Genomic DNA, 21,935 nt, shown 5'->3' with positions numbered 1-21,935 from the left:
AACAACAGGCTGCTTTGTCACACTGACCAGCTTCACCCCTGATGCCTGAGGAGCAGTGGGAGTCCTGCTTGGAGGCCCCACAGGGGGTTGATAGTCACACATGATGGTTCCTCTCCTGTGAAGTGGAAAGCATTTGTGTCTCCTGATACAAAATGATACTGCCTGTAACTGCCAGAGGTTGATCATAGTTTGGATTCATCATGTTGAATAAGGAGTTTCACCTGCAATTGGAAAAGAGGACTCCCAAGCAAATGATCTGAGTTTTAACTGAGTAACGAGTCTCATCAGTTTCTTTCTCTTCAACACCTGCATCTAAATCAGGTCAGTTGCCAGTGAAGGGACAATGTTACAGAAATTATCCCCTTTTTTTTCTCTTTCCCCAGGGGTAACTTCTCCGTCAATTACGGTCATAATGTTTTGTAGCAGCACACATTTAGACTGTGCCTTGGAGACCTCATAAGGGATACCTGGGAGACCTCTCCACAGTCACTTAGTGTACAAATTTGTCCAAAAAGCCATTCTGCCTAGGTGAAAGAGAAAATTTTAAAGGAATTAGGAGAATGCATTAACTCCACTGTTTTAAGGTCAAACTTCTTACAAAAATATTCTGGTGGAGACGTAGTAAATTCATCCTTTCATACACGTTTAATAATTTGATCTGATATTTTGAATTAAGGGCAGGTACACCTCAGTTCACTTTTCAAGGAGGGAAATCTAAGTCATATGACAAGAACTAAATCTGCACCCTTTTGCTTGGGCAAAATTCCCACATCATAATTTGTCTGAGGTAGAATGGTAGACCTGGATGTTCACCTCTGCAATACAGCTTACTCACACTTATGAATGAATCGGGAAGTAGTAACTGCATTGTTGGGTACACCCACATTTTCAGACAAGTCCCTTATTTAAAGAGAAGGAAAAGCATTTTTAGGAGCAGTAGCAGAAATTTCAAAGGTTGAGACAGAATAACATATTAATGTTTAACTCCTATCAAACATGGGAGCTTAATCTGACTGGTCCATCTGCAGCAAACACATTTCCAAGTCAGGAAATCACGTTCCTTTATCTAGACCTTCCTTGTATTCATATTAATGGATGTTTCAAGGTGTGTCTCATTCCATCTTCTGCCTTCTCCATTTACTATATGTAAACATAGCCTGATGTTTATATTCTTTCTTGTATAAAAGCCAGTATTTTGGCAGTAGTGCTCCTCACCTTCTAGACATAACTTTTACATTCAGTTTAACACTTACTGATGCATTTTTATGATAGTGTTTATTACTCATTTTAAACAGAGGAGCAAAGAGAAGATGCAAACAGACCCTGTAAAGAAATAGTGATGACCAGGTAGGCTTTGCAAAAACATGTGGCAGCCATAAGCTCAACACATGACACTGTGTTGCCTAATAATATGGAAAAAATTATGAGGTCATAGCTCATATGAAGCAATGTTCTGTATCATATGCATCCCACAGGCAATAGTTTCCCCATCCCTAGCTTAAACATTGTAAAACGTGTTTGGTCTGACGTAAAGATTGGACACATCACAATAACAAATAAAAAATAAATAAATAAATAAAACAAACGAAACCAACAAACAAAAAGAAACCAAACCAAAAACAAACAACCCCAACAACAACAACAACAACAACAAAACCCCATAACCCAAGGATCTATATTGTTGAAAGTTTTCTGTCCCTCTTACTTCAGTAGGCCATTGCATCTAAGCACCAGGGCACAGGTAAGTGCTCAAGTTAAGAGACCTGTACCAACCCTTCCCGGAACCCTGTACCACAAAAAGAAAACCAAGATTCCAAAGGAGGTTGAAAGTCATGGACTGCTTTGAGGTTCTTGAGAAGAGCAGTCACTGAACAAGGACACTTGAGCACCACTCACGCCAGTGCAAGCTGCTCTGTTTGGAAGCAGCCCACATCACACCAACCTGTGCTGTGGGTGGGCTGGGTATCCAAAGGTTTCCTTTTATGCTTTGATTATCAGAAATTAAACCCACCAAAGAATCTGACATTGAATTTCCAGATGTCTTATCATTCTCCTTCTGGGGTATCATAATGTCCCACCCACATACCCTGTTGACAGTAGGAGAAGATACTCTATGTTTCCAGAGCGATTTCAAAGACTAAAGCAATTGCTTTTCTTCTTCAAGGATGTAAGCACCCTAAGATCCACAATGTATCATTTTGCTTCCCCTAGCTCAGCTTGCAGCTAAAACAGGACGGTGAGAGAAGGAACTGAATGCTCCCTCTTGAGCAGCATATACATTGTCTGTGGTTTACATCTGCACTCTGTGGCTTATATGGACACTGCATCAGCCACAGGATGATCCTATGGCAGCAACAGGCAGAACTGCTCTTTTCCACACAAGTTCCTTTCAGAGAAAGAACCTAATCTTGCCATAATGAGCCACGTTTTGTCCTTCTAAAACAAAGTTGCGTGAGTACAGTCCTTCAGCCATCCCCCAAACATAAGAAAACCATGAAAGTACCAGCCCACTTAGTGGTAGATATAGCCAGATGAGGCAAGACCCTTGAATGGACATCCAAGTGTTTATATGAACCTGCTGTTGTTGTCCTCTGCCCTTCATCACCGCAATTCCTGTCATGAACAAGTCAGGCACCCTCACACAGGTCATTTACCTGGGTACAAGGAACACTGAAAAAGAGTCATTTATACATGTATAAGGGACATTCCTACTGACCAGGAGCAGGTCAGGCTATGGTGACCCTATGGTGTCTATGACTGCACCCTGGAGGCCCTGAATACAAGTCAGCAGATGAAGATAACCAAACAGAGCATTAGGCTTCCATTCACCTTGTACCAGTGTGACTATACAGCATGTATAGACCAAGTCTGTTCCCACGAAATAGGCTGCTATAGTCTATAGTCTATAAATAGGACTCCTATGGTCTTCTACCCACTTTTAAAACTGGAATTAAAAAGTTAAGACCAAATTCTGCTCCTAGTTATTTCCTGAAATATACAGACCTTGCCTTTATAATACTGATTTTTTTATTATTAAACAAGATTTAAACTTATTTCATGACTTTTCATGTGTTACAAATGTTAAAAGGAAAGCAGGTAAGTTATTTGCGGAGCAGTAAGATTTGTTCAGAGAAGTATGTTTCTGTTTAGAAGAGAATAAACTGATTTTATGTAAACAACCAGAAAAAAGCCACCCTACCCCTAGAGAAAAGAGGCACAGAAATACTTTATTCCTTTCATAAATAATGTATTTTATTGCATATGGCTATTAAGGAGAGCATCCATGATCAATACAGACTAAATACAGTACACTACTCTAGTTCCATTTATTCTGGTCTCCAGCAGCATCACATTTATCCTTATATACAGCGTGTACATTGGAAGACACAGCAAGATAAGTTAAGTCTCTTGTCATATCACAATAGCAAGAAATATATTTAACATCTTGATATCCAGAAACAATACGTACCCCAAAAGAAAACACTGCTTAATAACTGTTAAGGTTATATAGCAAAAAATATTTTAAATTTAAGGTAAGTCAGGCAAAATGTACAAAGACCCAATATACATCGTGAAGTTTTAGCAAACATAACATTTATACATTTTGGTTCCATTCTGTAAACTAAATTAAGAATGTAAGTATTGCATATGCCTTTGTGAAAGATACAGGATAGAGAAGAATTGACTATACGGTCAAGTTTTTGTTTTGAAGTTGCTGTATGCATTTCAGCTATTTGTTTTAGTGGCATGATTTCTTAACTGATACAGAGGGCTACTTCAAAATAGAAGTTCAGAACATTGAACTCGGCAGGTACCACACTCAGTGCTATGGGGGAAATCAGACAGAAAATGCCAAAGGTTATTTGATTTTTTCTGTGGTTCCAGACTTCAACAAGCAGCATTTTAGAATGTCTTAGAACCATTTATAGTATTGTTATTAAAAAAAGAAAATAAATTCTAACAGATCAGATATTTAAATTGATTTTAGATCTAATATTGTATAAGTCTATGCATTGCTGTGATTTAAGACCCCAAAAATTACACTGAAAAATAAAGTGTGTCATGGGGTAGGGAAGGAATTAGTTTACATTCATCTTTGTCTTGTAGTACAATCCTCAGTTCTAAAAATTCAGCATGTAAGCAGGAAGACCACACTGCTATTCATTATACTTGTTAGACATTGACTCTCATCTTCCTCGGAAATAAAAATGCATTGTTAATAGTGAAGTACAGGTTCCACCTAGCACAATGATTTAAAGCAAAAAAGTCTCACCCAATCATAACTTAGTAATACATGTCTATCACAGCAGGCACTGGGGAGGTACCCTTAACATGTATACAAACAAACTTATCAAAGGAGAAACAAGGTGGCATGACATTCTGCTAGTCTGGTGCAACAGTTGTATGTGACATTTGTGACAGTAGCTGCCACATCACTTGGATTTTCAAGGTAGCCTTGAAAAGAACTCAGGTAAGTGACTGCAGTGGTTCTTCTTCCCTGTAATAACACCTGCAGCTACAATGGTGCTTTCCTGGTAAAAGGCAAATATCAGGACTTTCTAAATGGCAAGATAATACTGTGTTAATATTAGCGCTTGAATCTGCCCGATACCCATTATCATCCCTGCATTCCTAGCATGCTTATGTGGATTTTTGGTTACAAGAAACGCAGCTAAGAACAGTTAGCTGACAAAAGTGAGCTTGTAAATAGGAGTAAAGGCTTTTGCAATCTGAAGTACCTACATAAACACCTACATAGAGAGGATTAAACAAGTGTGTCAAAGGTACAGAGAGATACCCCCAATACAGTTGGATGTTTTTAACTTACGTTGCTTCAGTTACACATTTTATATTTTTCTAACTACTCTGAATCCTCTGTCCAAGTCCGATCCACAGCGTTTCATCCCATTTTAGACTTTTCAGTGCCCTGGTTAGGCTTTGTCTGAGGAGTAAACCCTGCGGACAGTGATTCACAACCCATCAGCAGCAGCTGTACGCGTTGCAAGTTCAGTAAGGCTGATGACCATTCTTGAGAGACTCAGCATAGAGATAAGGGAGAAAACTGTCGTACACCAACACTGTAAATCCGGCTTTACTTTGAACTGAGGTAGTACTGTGGTAGGCTTGAAATTATGCCAGTAAATACCAGATCTTACTGCTTCAGCAGGTGTTACAGAATCCCCTAATATGCCGAAGAATAAATACAGTTTATCTTTGCAGAAAAAAGAAATGAAGGCATTGGCTGTTAGTTAAAGAGGCTGGCAGAAAAGTTCCTACGAACTAAAGAGCATCTCCAACTTCTGTCGCAACAGCAGCAAAATGATACCGTAGATGCCATGGACTGGTAATAAGTTAGGCAGGTTGCTCTCACTTCCTCCCAGGTTTTGTTGCACAGTTTAGTCCACAACAGTTAAGCAACTGTCCGGACCAACAATAACTACAACAATGAAAAGTAAACCTTAAGCAGCTTCAGTTACAAAAACCAAACCAAAACAAAAAACCCAAGACAAACAAACAAAAAGGTATATGCCGAGCAGCTTCCTTGAATGTTGTACTCTGTTGTTTGAGGTCATGGTGAGAAAACTAACTCCTTCATTCTGAAAAGAAAAATGAAATAGAGTCAATAAAAGCTGAAAAAAAAATAATCATACTTACAACTTAGAAACACCAAAAATACCATAGGGAGACTGTTTAGAATGGGTTTCATGGGGGAGGGTAGGAGAAGCTATGCAATAACTGCTTTTATATTGGTATACATAAGAAGATATTGCAGAAGTGTACTCCCCAATCCAACACCACCTCCTTTTTTTGGAACTTTTTGGCTGTGGCTCTTCAGACCAGCAAACCACGAGAGACACAATTGGTTAGAAAACACAACATAACCACCACCCCCCCAGTTCAAGTTGTGCCCATCACTGTGTTCACCTGCGCAAAAGAAGAGGGGTTGCAGAAAGTAGGCACAAAATCAACTGTTTTTTTAGTCAGCTGTCTATTCCCAGACATTAAGACTATATAGTCTAAAAACCTATAAGCAAAGAACAGAAGGAACCATCTCTGACTTATGTGGTTTACTAAATAACTTTTATTTCAGAAGTATAAAAGTGGGTAGGTGTGCAAATGGAAGGAATCTTCTCCGGATTGCTGAATACAAAGCTGTTTTAAATAGTCAAGGTGATTACAAAGTAACCCACCCTAATTTAAAGAACTCAGCTGACTCCTTCCATGATTTTTTACTGGAAAGTATTAATGGATAGTATGTGCCACCACCATAAAAGGACATTATTATACTGAGGAACTCACAACTCTATCATAAAAAAAATAAATAAAAAAATCAAACTTTTCTCAGCATGTTGCTTATGGTGTAGATGTTTCCTGTTTGACATACTGTTTGGAAAGACCTGTTCACAAACAGTAGTGAACAGAACACCGTGACTGTACATTTTACATGACAAAACACCGACACCTCATTTCAAAAGGTGCCAACTAAGTGGTAAATTCCAATACAACATCAGGCTGGTATATTACATTCACACTGTGTGCTATTCACAATGTCTAGTTCACATAATAGTTTATAGAAATATTTTTTTGTTGTATGTTGTTGTCCGCAATTTACAAGTTAGACGAATATTATGGTTGAAGATGTACTACACAGGTTTTCCTAAAAATTGAAGTTATTTGAAACATTATGGGAGCTAACACTGTTACTTAGTAAAGTCTATAAAGTACATAACCCATCTATTTTGAAAGTACTGATACAATTACTCGGTATTCTTGTGTATTTTTAGTATCTTTGGGACCATAAAACCAAAATAAATCATATATATAAAACCTGGATGTCAAAGTAAGCATAGTGCTTACGTGTGCAAGTTTCAACCCATGTAAGCCTCTGATAAACCAATACAAAGGCTTTTCCTTCAAGTCTACACAAAACCAAAGGTTTGACATCTTGGCATATGGTTGAGAGTTGTTAAACTGCCACCGAATCTCTCAGAGTTATGGTTTACTTAAGGAATTAGTCCTGCTGGAATCAGTTGGAGCCACTACATGATCAGATAATTAGGATATTACTTAGAATTTTATTTCATGACACAGCTTGAGATGAATTAATAGCATGCCAAAAGAAGGCCAAAAGGAGACCAAAAGGAGAGCATCTCATTTCCCCCACTCATTGCCATTTATTTGCTGCCACTTTTCTGATCAGACGCCAAGTCAAATCTACCCATTAATCTATCATTAATCTTCAGAAAATGATCTTTCATTGTTTGAGCTGGGAGGTGTTTCAGATTAAAAACTTGAACTGGCTTACAATGCAATCAAGGGAGCCCAAAACTGCCATAACCATCCAGTAAGGCTGTGCGCAAGAGCATTTGGCAGGACGGATGCCCTTGCAAAAGCACCAGAGACCCCTCATTTGAGGAAGAGCTAGCTAACAAATCACTTTGTTTCAACTTTTGTTCAGGGAAGCAGTATAAATGTATCATATAGGCAAACTGTGTTACTGCTTTCCTTCTCCACATGGGTACTAACGTGACAACTAAATTTAGGTTCTCAGAAGTGGCCACATGATAGTGAAAGCAAAATAAAGTTAAAAAAATAACAATAAAGAAATACATATTTCAGATAGGGAATCAGAGGAAGATGTTTTTGTACATGCAAACACAAACAAGCATGTTTCCAGAAGTATGTCAGCCTAGGGCAATCATCAGTGAGGATTATTAGCAACTGAGTAAACCTGCCATTGTTCTTACAGCACAACAGGTACTTTCCAGGCAGAATTAAACCAGAGCAAGTGAAGTGGACGATGCTTCAAAGCACTTCCAAACTTGGTTCACAGGGTTTTCTAGTTGACAATGGGACTATGGGCACAAGCCTAAGTGCTTATGATGCAATAAACACATCATCCAGTGAGTCTCTAATGCTGACCTAGAACTCAAAACCCAAAACACAGTTTTCAATAATGAAACATTTTCTCCTGACTTCAATAAACTCTGAATCCGGTTTTGAATAAGCTTTGAATCAAGAAAATAAAAATAACTACTGCTACCACTTGATCCACATAATAGCAATGACAGCTTCAGAGGAAGCCTACTTGCAAGAAATAAACCGCAAGTTCCACGTTAAAGTGAAAAATCAAAAAACAAACAAAACAACAAAAAAAACCAAACAACCAAACAACAACAACAAACCAACAACAAACCTAAACCAAACCCCCAAACCCCAAACAAACCAAAAACTATAAACAAACAAGAAATCAATACTGCTGTTAATTTCTGCTTCAGTGATTAGTATCTTTTATTTATTTCAAGTCTCAGGTCAACATTCCACTTACACAACAAGTCACACTACCAATACATCGTCTTTACCCAGGAACTAAACAAAATTCCTACAGGTTATTAATATATTCTTTGATAACCTCATTGTCCATGGGCACACACAAATCAAAATACAAAGTCCAGCACTGTGACAATACTCAAGTTTCCTTTTGGTTTTGAGCTTTATCAAGAAAAGCATCCGTGATCATTACTGAGTTTCCAAAACTACCTGAAGTCATCTGATTCCACCTGTGCTTCTTGGGGAATACATAAACACACAAAAAAATTGCTAGGAAACTACCAAATACTTGAAGACTTGTTAAACATTCTGTAAAGAGAACATGATGGTTAGTCAATTAAAGAAGATCAACTCTGCATATTAATTTTCAAAGTCAGCAAGCAATGAATAAAAATTTTCTTAATTCCTAAAAATAATTCTCATATGCTAACAAGCACACAGATAGTACATGACAAAACACATTGCTGGTTATTCATAACCAGCAAATTTATTCCACTGGTAGCGTGACTGCCAGAGCGGATCAGGCACTGGATGCAGAATCCCCAGCTCCGCCACAGGCTTCTGCCCTGACCCCAGGAAAATCACTCGGCAGTTTTGTCCCTTTGTTTCCCCTCCCCATGCTGCCTCCCAGATTGACTAAGGCACTGATCCCACTAACTTTTCCTGGAAGAGAAATCCTGTTGACACAACTGAATCTGGAGGCTAAGAACATGTCCATCTGTGGGCATAATGACAGGCCATTAGATGGCATAGCCCAAGGAACTGAATTCTACCTATAGGGAGAGGTAATTGCTTCCCGCCACCTCCCTCAGGAAGAGATGCAGGGTCCTGGGTGAGGCAGCTGGCTGGGCAAAGACAAATGTCCCCCCATCAGAAAGCTGCACTGCCTTCCCTACCCTCCAGCTCTGTGCATCATACCTGGCACCCTGCAGCAGATGGGCTTATAGGTACCTGCCCAGGTTGTAGCCCTGCACCTCAGCAGCACCTTCCCTATGCTCAGAGCAGTTGGTATCAGCCAATAAGCAGAGCAGGGAGGTAAGCAGCAGGGGCAGAGGGTGAGGAGGGACAGCATGGGTCCCATGGTGATAAACCCATGCCAGCCTGGCATCAACAGCAACAGGAGATGGTCTGAACTGCAATCTCTGAGGGCTTCTTTACAGGAGGGATTGTAGGATGCACATATGCATATTATAAGGTCATAACTTTGGCCAAGCACTCCAATGCAAATGCAGTGTGCCTGCTCCCTGGCATGCTACTGGGGAGGTGTACAGTAGGAGTCAAATCTTGACCTGACTTTGATTAAGAAACTTAATGAACACTGTACTTAATATCAAGCACATAGGTAACCCTGCTAAAGATAGGAGAACTCATGTGCTGAGCTATGGCTGTCCACAAGTAATTCCAGGGAAACTGAGCTCTGCGCAGCAGGACTGCTCATACCAAATAAAGCTGAGCTTGACCATCATCACAGGAAAAGGTTTCGATCAACTTAAGCATTCACCTTACCAACACTTTGCAGGAAAACATAGTGTGCTCTAACAGTTTACAAAGACTATGAATAATATCCATCCAAAGTAAATGATTCCACATTTGATGGGGAAAAAAAATAAACTGTGAAATGAAAAAGACACGTTGTTATTATATTTTTAAACAAGTCATGGTTGATCACAATTGGAGACATGCTGCCCCAAGTAACTAAGCTCTTCTGGTATGTTCTTCCACTAAGAAACAGTACACACTGTTATTTAAATACGTCTCTGGTGGCTTATGAATTTAGGAAAGCAAGCATCAGGTCAACACAGATTCTTCATGACTGATACTAAAAAAAAAATAAAAATCACTGAATGTCTTTAAAGTAGTAAAATAGGGATTTTGTGGGCACAATTCTCTGTATTAAAATGAGCTTGACAGTACTTTAACCTCTTGTGTCAAATAGTTAAAAAATCATAACATCTTGAATTGCATTAAGATAACCATGGGGAAAGATACTATCTTCTACTGTGGGAAACAAACCACTAGATTATCTGGAAAAAGACGGTACATGTCAGCACCTGCAAGTACTTCTTTTTCCTTTTTTGTCCTACCATATGCATGAGAGTCTAAAATGTTCATCTGATGGCACAGACAAATCTCCATAATTCATAATGAGTGTCAACTTCTATCCACAGGTACTGAAAAATCAAAGTAATCTGTACTTGATACTATATATTTATACAACTAACACTTCTTTTACCTGCAACACTTACACTAGAGTTTAAGCAGCTGAGTCTACAGCAGAAGTACAGACGACTAGGAGGGCTATGCTTAGTTGATTTCAGAATTTGATATAATTTGTTTCACATCACTTTGTCAAGCTTCTTAAGATTTTGTAGTATGAATAACTAAACATTAAAACTTAATTAGGTGGAAAATAAAGGATTTAACTTACTAATGTCATGATAATGAATTTATAGCTAAAGTGTCGGTCCAGAAATACATTTCCCATATCAATTATAATGAAAATAGGCACTTCAAATTTAAAATTAAGAAACTAGACATGCTCATTTTTCCAGGATTAATTTAATACAATTGCTATTATATCTCTTAATTTCAGAGCTACAGCCACTGTCTACTATTAAACAAGTTTGCAAAGACGTGATTTAATCCCATGATTAGGGATAAAATAAATTAGACAAAAAACCCCTCAGTATAGTAATATCTGAAATGTGTTCACTTATCCTCTCCCTTGCAAATTGGGTATACTACCATTCAAAAACATTAAACGCAATTAAACAAAACCAAGCTGTTTTCCAAGAGCGAACAAAATACTACAAAAAAAATGTTCAATCCTTTCGGTTTTCCACTGGGAGTTTGTAAGGGGGACAGAAATGCACAAGCTGAAGCAGATGTGGAAACTATATAGAAAATTTGCGACTGAAAAGCTTAGTCTGTGGCAGCCAGCCAGAGAGCCACTCAACAGTTCGCATACACAGGATTTAACCATTGTGGAACAAGAAGTCACGTTCTTTTCATGCAAATAGAATTGCCTCCCACCTTACACCCATCATACCATTCCTTTATGAGTGCAGATTCAAAACCCAACACTGCAAACGTGGCCTCTATTAGGCAGCTGGCTTAATTTTTACACCTCCTTCCACCACATGACCAGGAGAAGCAGCTCTTCCCAGGAACAGACTGACAGCAATACCCAAACTCCAGCAACATTACTTTGCATACAAAGTGAGGCCAGAAGTTGCTTAAGAGACAATATTTTCACAAAACAACATGCTCACCTTAGAAGTGATGAAGGGCAAGGGAGGAAGGGATTGGTGACTAATACACTGAATGATCTACCAACCTCATCTTCAGAGACACAACAAAAACAACTGAATTAGCTTGTCTGCCCCTGCAGCATAAACTAGGCAATACTCAGCTAACTTCTGCCACCCCCAGTGTGTATCTCTGCATCTCTGACCTACTCACCCTATGAAGAGCTAGTCATTCTAGCTCCTTACGGTCAAGGAGAAGAAACAGGCACTTCTAAGCAACATTTTTTCTGCTCTATTTCATGTTAGGCTCAGATGAATAAGTTATGAAATTCAGTCTTACAAGTTTACAAGTTACGAAAGATCACCAAGCCTCTGAGGTATAACTTGGTGTTCATTTTAGAAGCAGAGACCAAATCCTTTCACACACCTTTAGAGCTGCTTTAAAGTTTGCTGAACTGGGATGTCACAGGCATATCTGTCCCTATTCTAATATGTATCAATAATCATTAACAAAGGCAACAAGGTCTGACAAGGATGAAGAGCTCACATAACTGCACACTGAAAAGCCATCAGTGTTGGTGGACTCATTTCAGGAAGGTAATAGTGGGGGGAGTATTATCATTCTTCTGGTTAGCTCCACATGCAAGAACCTGGCTGCCATTCTAGGTATCAGTGGCCAATACCAAAGTCCAATGGCTTTTTCTGAGCCACTAGGTTACCTCCATCCGCATGCCTGAACATGCAATGTTAAAGTGCTCTCAAAGAGCTTAAAAGCATTTTCCTCTCTCTCACTGGGGAGAAAAAGCAATTTCTCCCAGTGATTAAATTGAAGAATTATTCATATTAAAAATTTAAATATTAATGGGAACAGAGATAAGGACTCATGTAAGTTGTGGGAAGTCATGTCCATTCTCCCTTTCCATTACAGTGGATATCTAATTATTCCATGAAAACAGCTTCAGCAAGAAAGAACTAAACAACTCTACCAAAGAATATATGGCTAAGGCACAGTAGGGATGGCGGGGGGAGGGGCGGAACTGAGACTTTTTTCAGCCAGGCAATGCTGGTCAGTCCTGGATGAGTGCTCCAGCCATGTGAATATTGTGAGCAGGGGAACAGAAACACTTCATCCAGGCTTTCTTTGAAAGCCTGATCCCTGCCTCCGTCATTGCCAAAAGGGCTTAGGCACCTAATATCAAAACAGTTTCAGATTTACAGAGTCTTTATGGAGACAGGAGCATTCCTCTGTCCTAGAGGAAGACATTTATCCTTCAGAAATGCCTTAAAACACAAGGTTCTCGTCAACTTTCACAGTCAGCTACTTGCCTGTTTCGCAAACTGACTTTCAGACTGCTTACCAAGAACACTGAAACACCCCTGGCATTACATACATTCACTTTTGCATCTAACCTGCCATCTAAGCCCACTGGATGGTCACACACGAAGCATGAGGCTGCCTGCTACAGCTTTTGGACTTTCAAGTTAGGAGATTTGTCCACAGATGCTTCTTCCCACAGAAAAAATACACAGGGAGTGAAGGGACAGAAAAGAAAGCCTGGACAGGCTAAGAGGAACAACCTGGCATGCACAGGAGGGCCATGTGATCCCTGCTGCTTTCTCTCGTTGTCACACCCCACTTAAAACTATAAGCATCTGACAGTAAGATAGAAGATTTTTAAAGGATGATTTTCAATTTCTGTCAATGCTTTTCTAGCAATTTTTTGTATTTGCACCATTGTGTGCTAACTGTGAATCAGTCAGTTATAGACAGAGGGAAAGATGAAGCTACGTAAGAAGTTGCAAACTTCATGTATTGTGATAAAAAGACACCACCATCCTCTTAACCTCCCCCAAATCATTTAGTGAAATAGCAATACAGGAAAAAAAATGGCGGCACTGAAGCAGGCTAAAGTCTCTAATACAGTTTCCTCTGGAAGTGGGTCAAAGAAGCAGAGATGCTTCCCCAAACTCTCATCTAGTTTCTAATGATTTACCTATTAAGTACCTCCTGCACTTCACCTCCCTTCAGCTACAGGCTGCAAGAAGAATTTCCTTCTGCTTGTTCTGAACCTGCCACATGTTAGTTTAATGCTCACAACAAAGCTGAAGTCTTTCTTCCCATGTAACTGTTTCAGGTTCAGTTCATGTATCATCAAATGCTGCCCTTTCTTTATATAGTGAGACACACAGCAACAGGAACTGCAATTCCCCCATAGGGATATTTCTCATCTACAACCCGAAAGCACAATGGAAAGGCTCAAAAACACAGTGCCCAAACATTTCTATGCAACCCTGCAAAACTGGGATGAAAAGCCCTGTACAGCTGGCCAGCAGTTCCTGCAGGATTCTTGGAAGAAGCAAAACTATGCTGTATGTTACCTGAAAACATTTGTAACACTTTGATGGGAAATCAGTTGCACTAAATCTCAGTTTAGAAAACAGCACTTATTTATTTTTTTTCCAGCAGTGATACCAGCAGTACAAAGTTTTACCTACCCCATGGAGAATAAAAAATAAAACATTATTAAAACATGAAGGATACTATGTTGTCAGAGTACAGTGTGCTTTCACAGCACTTTTCTCAAAGCTTCAGAGATTTTAAGAAAAAAAGACCAAAAAATTACTATCATTTATATGCAATATTGCTAACTCCAGAGCAGGATGTACTTTCTTCTGTAATTACAAGAGCTCTCAGTAAATATTTACACAGAGCTGTACTCTACTGTTTCACCAGTTCTGTTTTTCCTTCCTCTCCCAAGTACTCTCCTCACACAGGTGTCTGTTTTGTTTTATGGCTCCGGTGATTTGTTGCCAATAAATATGTTTATAAGCAACCAATGACAATTTCCTTGACAAGGCTCACCAGTACCTCATATACATGGTACTTATAGCAATATATCTGACCAAACAACTATATAACTGACATTGTCACATCTTTCTGAAAGTCAGTAACATTACCAGGACTATTTCTATAAAACAGATGAAAAACCATCTTTGTCACTTGTAAGAGTTTGGCTTTAGTCCCATGATGTGCAGCAGAGAATTCCCCTAGACTTCAGGGATATTTTCCAATACATAAAGACCTATGTGTATTTTTCTCCTATTGCCAGTAACCCAGCTCTTTAAAACTGCTTAGGACACCTCCAATGAGTGTGATAAGCACTTCAGGGCACTGCATTAAGGAACTGCAACTTCCTGTGGGATACTGTGTAGTAGGTGAGGCTTTATAAAGCGAAGATGCTGCTCAGGAAGGATGTTCTGCAAAGAATGGAGAAGGAAAGATTGCAGACAACATGCATGAAGAAATACTTTGCAAAATACCAATATTTGCCTAAGCCATCTTCGCCCAGTACATCTGTGCCTTCAAAGCCCAAGTTTGCTTCCAAATGCTAAGGCCCTGATTCTGTTGCATATTTCACATATTGTGATTGACCAGGAAATATATTGAAAATCATTCAGCCAACAGTTCAACAGCTGCATAGCTAGAGAAAACACAAATCCCTTTTACTTTCACATTTACTGAGCAAGTACAATACCTCATCAACTTAACTAGAGTATAGTCCAGGTCAGGCAGGAATACTTAGCTATGTCAGCTGATCCACACATGAGTATCAGTCTCACTTCAAGTCCTTCTGCTTACAATAGACTCCACACAAAGTTTGATCTCACAAGCCACACACCTCTGAAAATTAGATGTTTTATTTATGCCAAGCGTATAGGCTTCCCCTATAGCCAGGGAAGGCAGGTTTGCACCAGTCTCAAAGTCTGGCTTTAACCCGTCTCTTCAATACTTAAAAGATACCTGTATCCTTCCAGTGACTACTTATGGAAGCCAGATTTTTAAGAGGACTGTTTCAGTAGGCTACTAACAAGGTGCAAACGAGATGTCTACAGACTGGGCCAAACCTCTCCGTTCTACATAATGTGCAAGAACATTGGCTAGATGAAAAAAAACCCACCACATGTGGGAACCTAAACCAGGAAAATGGACCCTTAGAACACACTGATAACACCTGAGCTGATATTTGCAACACAAAAGGCATTAAGCAGCTTCACTCAGAACATCAACATTAAGGTCCCCTAAGATTTTGAAGTCTTGTGGTCAACCTACAGCCTCAGATGAAGATATTTCTGCCTTTTAATTATACTCTTGTGTCCATCAGACAAAAATAGGAGCCCAGCACAGATGAATTCCACAAAACCTATTAGGAAAAACAAGGATAAATAGCCTACTCTGGAATATACTCCCTTGGCTTGGAAACAGTCCCATCCCATCTATGCTAAACAATCCTACCAAAACTCTTCCGTAGCAATCACACGGTGCCTATTTGTGAGAAAAACAACCAACCAATCTGAGGCACTAATAAAAGGCATAACTACTTTGACTGTGTCTTCCACTTTGACACCTCAGGCTCTCCAAGTGTCATATAAAAAAAATAATAAAATAATGTCAACTAAAAAGAAATAATAAAAGAATCTGAATTCAACCTATGAGACAAGAGACCACAGAGACGCTTTATGTTTTCCTATACAGAAAGAACAAGACTAGGGCAATTACTTAACCGTTGCCATAAAACACATACAAAATAAACCCAGTATGAACAGGCTGTAAATGTTCCTCCACATTACAGCTTTCCAAATTATAGTCCATGGACTACTTAATACTATATCAGAGATCCCTATATCCAGTAGCTATTTTTAATTAAAGTACATTAAAAAAATTAATTGAAGTAATTCATTATTACTATTCCAGAAAGATATTATGTGGTCACAAATGACGGAAAATGGGACCTAAGACAATCCATGAAAAAAGAGAAATGGTTCCAAGAGTCCTTATTAGTATCTCATAGCTGCCATGAAAAATCTTGGAAACCTCTGTCAAATTGAAATTTACCGCATTACAGAAGCAGAAAAGAAGTTTAAGAAAGGTGCCACCAGATACACCAAGAGAAATACACATACTAGGAGAAAAAAACCTCCAGTACCGTCTAATCCAGTGAGGAAACAGAATTTTAGACTTAAAGGACAAATAGTAATGTTATTCACTCAGTTACAGTCAAAGCCCCACTATGCTACATCCTGTACTAATATGGGTAGCATTTATTTGGGTAGCATTTATTTCCAGTGTTTTTCCTAAACTAAACCACGAAATTTGGACAAGTGTTTCCTGCTCATGAATTTACTAACAACTACCAAATATAATTCTTTTTAGCACAGTGCTATTTTTAACAGATCAAATATAATTTATTTCCTTCTTCCAGGTAAGAATCAGCTTTCTCTGTAGTTGAGGCAATAACAAGCTAATATATTTTGAGACATACCAAAGTGTGAAGTGTTTCTTTGGCTACAGAAGCAAAATTAAGATCTTGCTCAGGTTCACATACATAAACACAAACCCACAGTTGCACTAATGAGTAAGATAAAGCTATTTCACACTCCAATAAAACAACAGGTTTACATGACAAAAAAATTAAAAGATTGCAAATTAGAAATTTAACATACAGTTTCAATAGAGGACTTGTCTACTGTTCTGCCATTTTCAGTAGAACTCAATAGAACTTTGCCTCCAGAGTGAAATGGAGAAGAGTCGGCTGCTCAGGCAGCCCTTTACAAAAATGCATGCGAAAATGCCTCAAGACGACAAGCTAAAAATCAGTGCCTGATAAATGGGCTCGTGTCTAAAACAAACTAATAGGAAACACTAAGAACGTCTTCAGAGTTAAGATACCTGACTAAGGACAAGATGTATACACTTCATTCCACTCAAGGTAGAGTACAGTGGAGAATCTAAAGTTGTCTCCTATGCATCAATACCCAAAAGAGTTTGCTATTTCCAAGTACATGTTCTGAAGTACCAGACACCTTTTCTGTGGGTTTTGATTTGGATTTGTTTGTTTTGTTTGTTTTTGGTGTGGGTTTGGGGGTGGTTTTGTTTGGGTTGGGTTGGGGGGGTGGGGAGAGTGGGGAGATGAAGAGGGGGTGGTTGGATTTTTATTTATTTTTTATTTACAAATAATAACAACCAGAACCACAAATAGACAAAAAATATCCTGAACCAAACTTCAGCATTCTGCTTGTCCTATACTTAGGGTAAGAAAACAGAGTAATCTGTGCTATGACATGGAAATTATTAGTGAAAATCAATGCAATTGTACTCTTTGACGAAGTAAAATTAAGTAGAATACAAGCTTGAGTCTTTATGACCAAAATTATCACGTAAATAACTCTTTTTCTCTATATATATATTTTTTTTTTTAAATGGCACAGTTGAAATGTTATCAACTTGTAAAAGTGACAACAGCGAATCTGTGAGTACAAAGGAAATGGAAAACATCCACCAAGGAGTGAGAGGAACAGAAAATGTTGCAGTGTTTTCTCTTAACATGACAACATAGCATCCTCATGGCCAATATGGCAAATTAAATCTTGCCATGTTTGTGACTGATGAAGCAAAGTCAAGACTTGGGGAATAATTTCAGACTTGCAGAAGATTCTCTGAATGACCTCCTACAAGTCCATCAAACAGCAGTGTGGGACCTAAACATCCTACATAGCTCACTCACAGCACAGGCCAGCTCCCTCTGCATTCAGGCACACCAGTTTCGCTGTGCTCACTCAAGCTTCAAGATCCAAGTCTACTGTTCCCGCTGTCTATCATAGTCAAGTATATATCTATGAAAATAAAAGTACATGAATTCATTTCTTGGGGGCCAAATTCTAGTTCATTAGTTCAAATCAATAACAAAAGTCCAGCTATTTCTCTATCAAGTCCTGATTTACTTTTTTAATAACAGATGCACTATGTCATGTTACCATACATTTCAAAGCTTTCAGTTCACTGTCACTTGAACATTCATACTAACAAGAAAAAAAAATAAATAAAAAAAAATGAGTGAGGACCTGGACCAGAAGTCACAGTGCTGAAATACAGTGGTGCATTTGTATCTGGAAATCATCCTACTGGCTAATATTCAACACTACCGATTTATTTATTTAGAACCCATGCAATCAACTATTTATTTAACAATACACCAGATATGGTGAAAGTTAAAAGCCTGTCTTGACAGGATTTTCATTTGACATTTAGATCCTGAAATAGAACAGTGTAGTAAGTTACCTTTCTTAGATATCCAAAATGCAATATTATCTTAGCCTTCATTGATACATGTTAGAATCTCTCACTGGTACCTGTGAGAGTAACTGCCACACTGTTGGGATTATAAAGTCTTATGTGCTAACCATTTTAAGTTTATGGTCAATTCTCTCAAGTATTCTGTACCTATGCATCATATATCTATATCTATCTATCTATATATTTATTCCTAATGCTCCACCATACAGTCATTTCTCTGTAACTATTATTAAAGTCATGAGCACTGATTCCGTAACATCAGAGGGAATTATGTACCCTTGCATTAAGTTATACAAGCTTGATCCCAAAGCCAAACAAAAATGTTGAAAGCTTTATGCTAGATCAAAACTAATTTGCTGTAAATAATTGTAATATAGTGACTTTTCATAGTTCACAAAAAACTTTAATATTATCATCATCATAAATCTTTATCCCTTTTGTGTACAAGACTGTTACAAAAGTGTAACTTTTTTTTTTTTTTACATTAAAAAACCATAGTTATATTTCATTAATTTGGCAGAAATAATTGCTCAGGACTGGAACCTGCTATAAAAGATGCAAGCCACCCTCCTTTAAACTTTTCTAAATGTTTACTTTGTAGTAACAAATGATATTACAACACAACCCAGTGCAACTGCCTTACAGGAAGGTTTTGCCTCCACCGTCCAGATCCAAACCTTGTAATTCCCTTGTAAAAAGTTCGTATCAGTGAAAATTTTGGTTAGACATGTCACCTGACATTTGGTCTGCCTTCTTTTAAAGCCATCTAAAGCCACTCACTGGAGTTTTCGAGAAACTGGCAGAAAGACTAGAGAATAAACTCACACTGTAACTTCTGAATAACTCAAGCACTGGAGAGACCACAGTAGCAGAAGCAATAAACTTGGTGATTTAAAGGGGTTTTGAATTCACTAAAAAACTGATGAAGTTTGCATCCACTTGTAAATTCTATTCTTACTTCTTTTAAATAATGCTAAAATGTAACATTACCAGTTATTGTAAATAACTTCCTATAGCCTCAGTTATCTCCATCAGTGAAGGCAGAGCAGCCTGCGTACTTGCTGTTTTTTCATTCTAGAGCACCTATTCAACACTACCATCTCTTATGTAAGAGTTAAGCCTAACTCTTCCCCAAAAGAATGTCAGATGCCTTGTTCAATCAATCTTCTGACTTGTGGTAAGCAAAAGTCTAGCTCCAAAGGGAAAAAAAAAAAAATTAAAAAAGGAAATATTCCAAAGTCTCATTCCATACATTACCTTGCCACTGCTATGCAATTTAATGAGGGGTTAAACTGAATATTAGGACTGTCTTAAGCACTGTTTTAAAATTATATATTGCTCCTGTTGGGAGCACACAGCACAAGAGGCAAATCTAAAACTGCTTAGATCTTATTTCATTGACATGATTTTCCCCACTGTCACTGGAATGATTTATTGATTTGTCTTTGACAGAACAGAGGCACAGTCCTCTGCCTTAAGTCACACTTAAGAGTGTTGTTCTTAGTCTACTGTAAAGTACCTATGAAACAGACTTGGAAATTGAGACCCAACGGTAATGTAAAATGTTAAGTTCCATACTTTACACTTGTCATCACAGCATGTGTGAAACAAATTTTACTAAAGCACCACTTGAAAAAGCTTGGAAAATTATCCACTGTGCTCTACTGTTTCTAAGAAACTTCTGCTGTTTCTGGTATCAGCAAGTTTGCTATTTTGGCATCACACTAAAGCCCCAGTGGCTTCATTTCTGACCCCTTCAAACAAAAACAGGCTGCTCAACAATGTCTAATCCGTGCGTCATGTAATCCTGCTTAATACTCTACAAACTCTGGGTAATATTTGGGTAGTTTTTAAATTTAGCAAAGAACATCCTGGCCTACTTCAAAGATACCCTCGCCTTGGGTAGCATCCCCTAGAAATATCGCCCACACTCTTTTCAAGGAAGAAAACCAAACACACAAGCTTATAAGGGAAACATACAACAGATAAAATAAGAGATCCTGGTCTAATGACATAATAAAAACATATAATATCAGAAATCAAATTATTGAAATGGGAATGTATTATGCAAGTGGCAAACACACCACTCAAACAATTAAAGAGACATTCTGACTTTCCAACACTGCTTATGCCCCCTTTGCCAGAACAGGACAGAGCCCTACACAAGTATATCCGACCCCCTCCTTCCGACAAGGGCACACTGCTGCAGAGGACTGTGGCAGGGCCAGCTAAATCACACAAGCTTTCCTCCTCCCATTGACATGGAGCTATTAAGTCAGCTATCACTCTGCCAGAGAAACAGAAAATCCCTTCTTTGAGACATCATTCACTTTCTGCAGCATCATTATCTTAAAAGTGGCTCACACTGCAAACACTACCAAACAGGTCTAAATTAAATTCCGTTATAGTTCTCCAGTATACTGTCCTGACTGTCCTTCCTAAGGTCTCTCAGACCCTTGCTGAAGGACAAATATGTTCCTATTTTGTTTAGGCTGTCAGGCAGACAGTCTCCAATCATTAGCCTCTTGTTAACAGCAGTGCTGGGGTAGATTACTAGTGCACAGTGCTTGTAATGGCAGGTGCATGGCCCTGGGGCTGCCATCTGCCAGGAAGGAAGTGTTCTCCTCTAGGATGCTGAGGAGATTGACAAATAATGTAAACAAAACACTGAATCACTCCTGATCTATGGAATCATGCTATTGCATTACTTTTCTGCAATCTAGATGTTACTACCACAGGTGGGAGCTTATATTTGAAGCTAGGGCTGATTTTTTTTTCTCTTAACTATTTCTGTGACTGATTTACTGAGATAAAAAAAAAACACTCTAAAATAACTTCCATTTAACTCAAGCAGGCAAATCTGGATTTGAAAAACAAACAAAAACACAGTCTAGTATCAAAGATGTTTGTTTTGGAAAGTATTTCCCTACTGCTAACTTCTAACATATCTCTTCCCAGCACGTACTGCCCTTCACTGCGCACAAGAAGTGAATCTTTTTAATCACTATTTTGTTTACACCTATACATAATTTTGGGTCATAATCACTGATAATAAATTCAGAACATCTGTTTTGAAAAAAAAATAAATTGTGAAAGTAAGAAAACCTGGGTAGTAACAGAACTCCGCATATTTAGCCCTTTAAATCTATTTTCACAAGGATTTCTCCTGATCAGATTGCACATCTTTCCTAAACATTGCTGGTTTAGTGGCCAGTTTTTCACCC

General features: G+C 38.5%; 1 protein-coding gene across 1 annotated transcript in view; it reads right to left on the bottom strand.

Moving 5' to 3' along the window:
* Positions 1 to 3,226: 3,226 nt before the first annotated feature.
* The window catches only part of IRS2 (insulin receptor substrate 2), a 29,080-nt gene continuing 10,371 nt past the window's right edge, over positions 3,227 to 21,935 (bottom strand). Inside the window, exon 2 of the mRNA XM_061377700.1 lies at positions 3,227 to 5,597. Coding sequence (XP_061233684.1) covers positions 5,593 to 5,597 — 5 coding nt within the window. The 3' untranslated portion in view covers positions 3,227 to 5,592. The remainder of the gene's footprint in view (positions 5,598 to 21,935) is intronic.

This window comes from Neopsephotus bourkii, unplaced genomic scaffold, assembly GCF_033783945.1.
Source record: "Neopsephotus bourkii isolate Nb327-2 ecotype Australia unplaced genomic scaffold, CSIRO-AGI_Nbou_v1 NB_1760, whole genome shotgun sequence".
NCBI lineage: Eukaryota > Metazoa > Chordata > Aves > Psittaciformes > Psittacidae > Neopsephotus > Neopsephotus bourkii.
The sequence above is the reverse complement of the archived record's forward strand: the minus strand, read 5'-3'. Positions and strand labels throughout refer to the sequence as shown.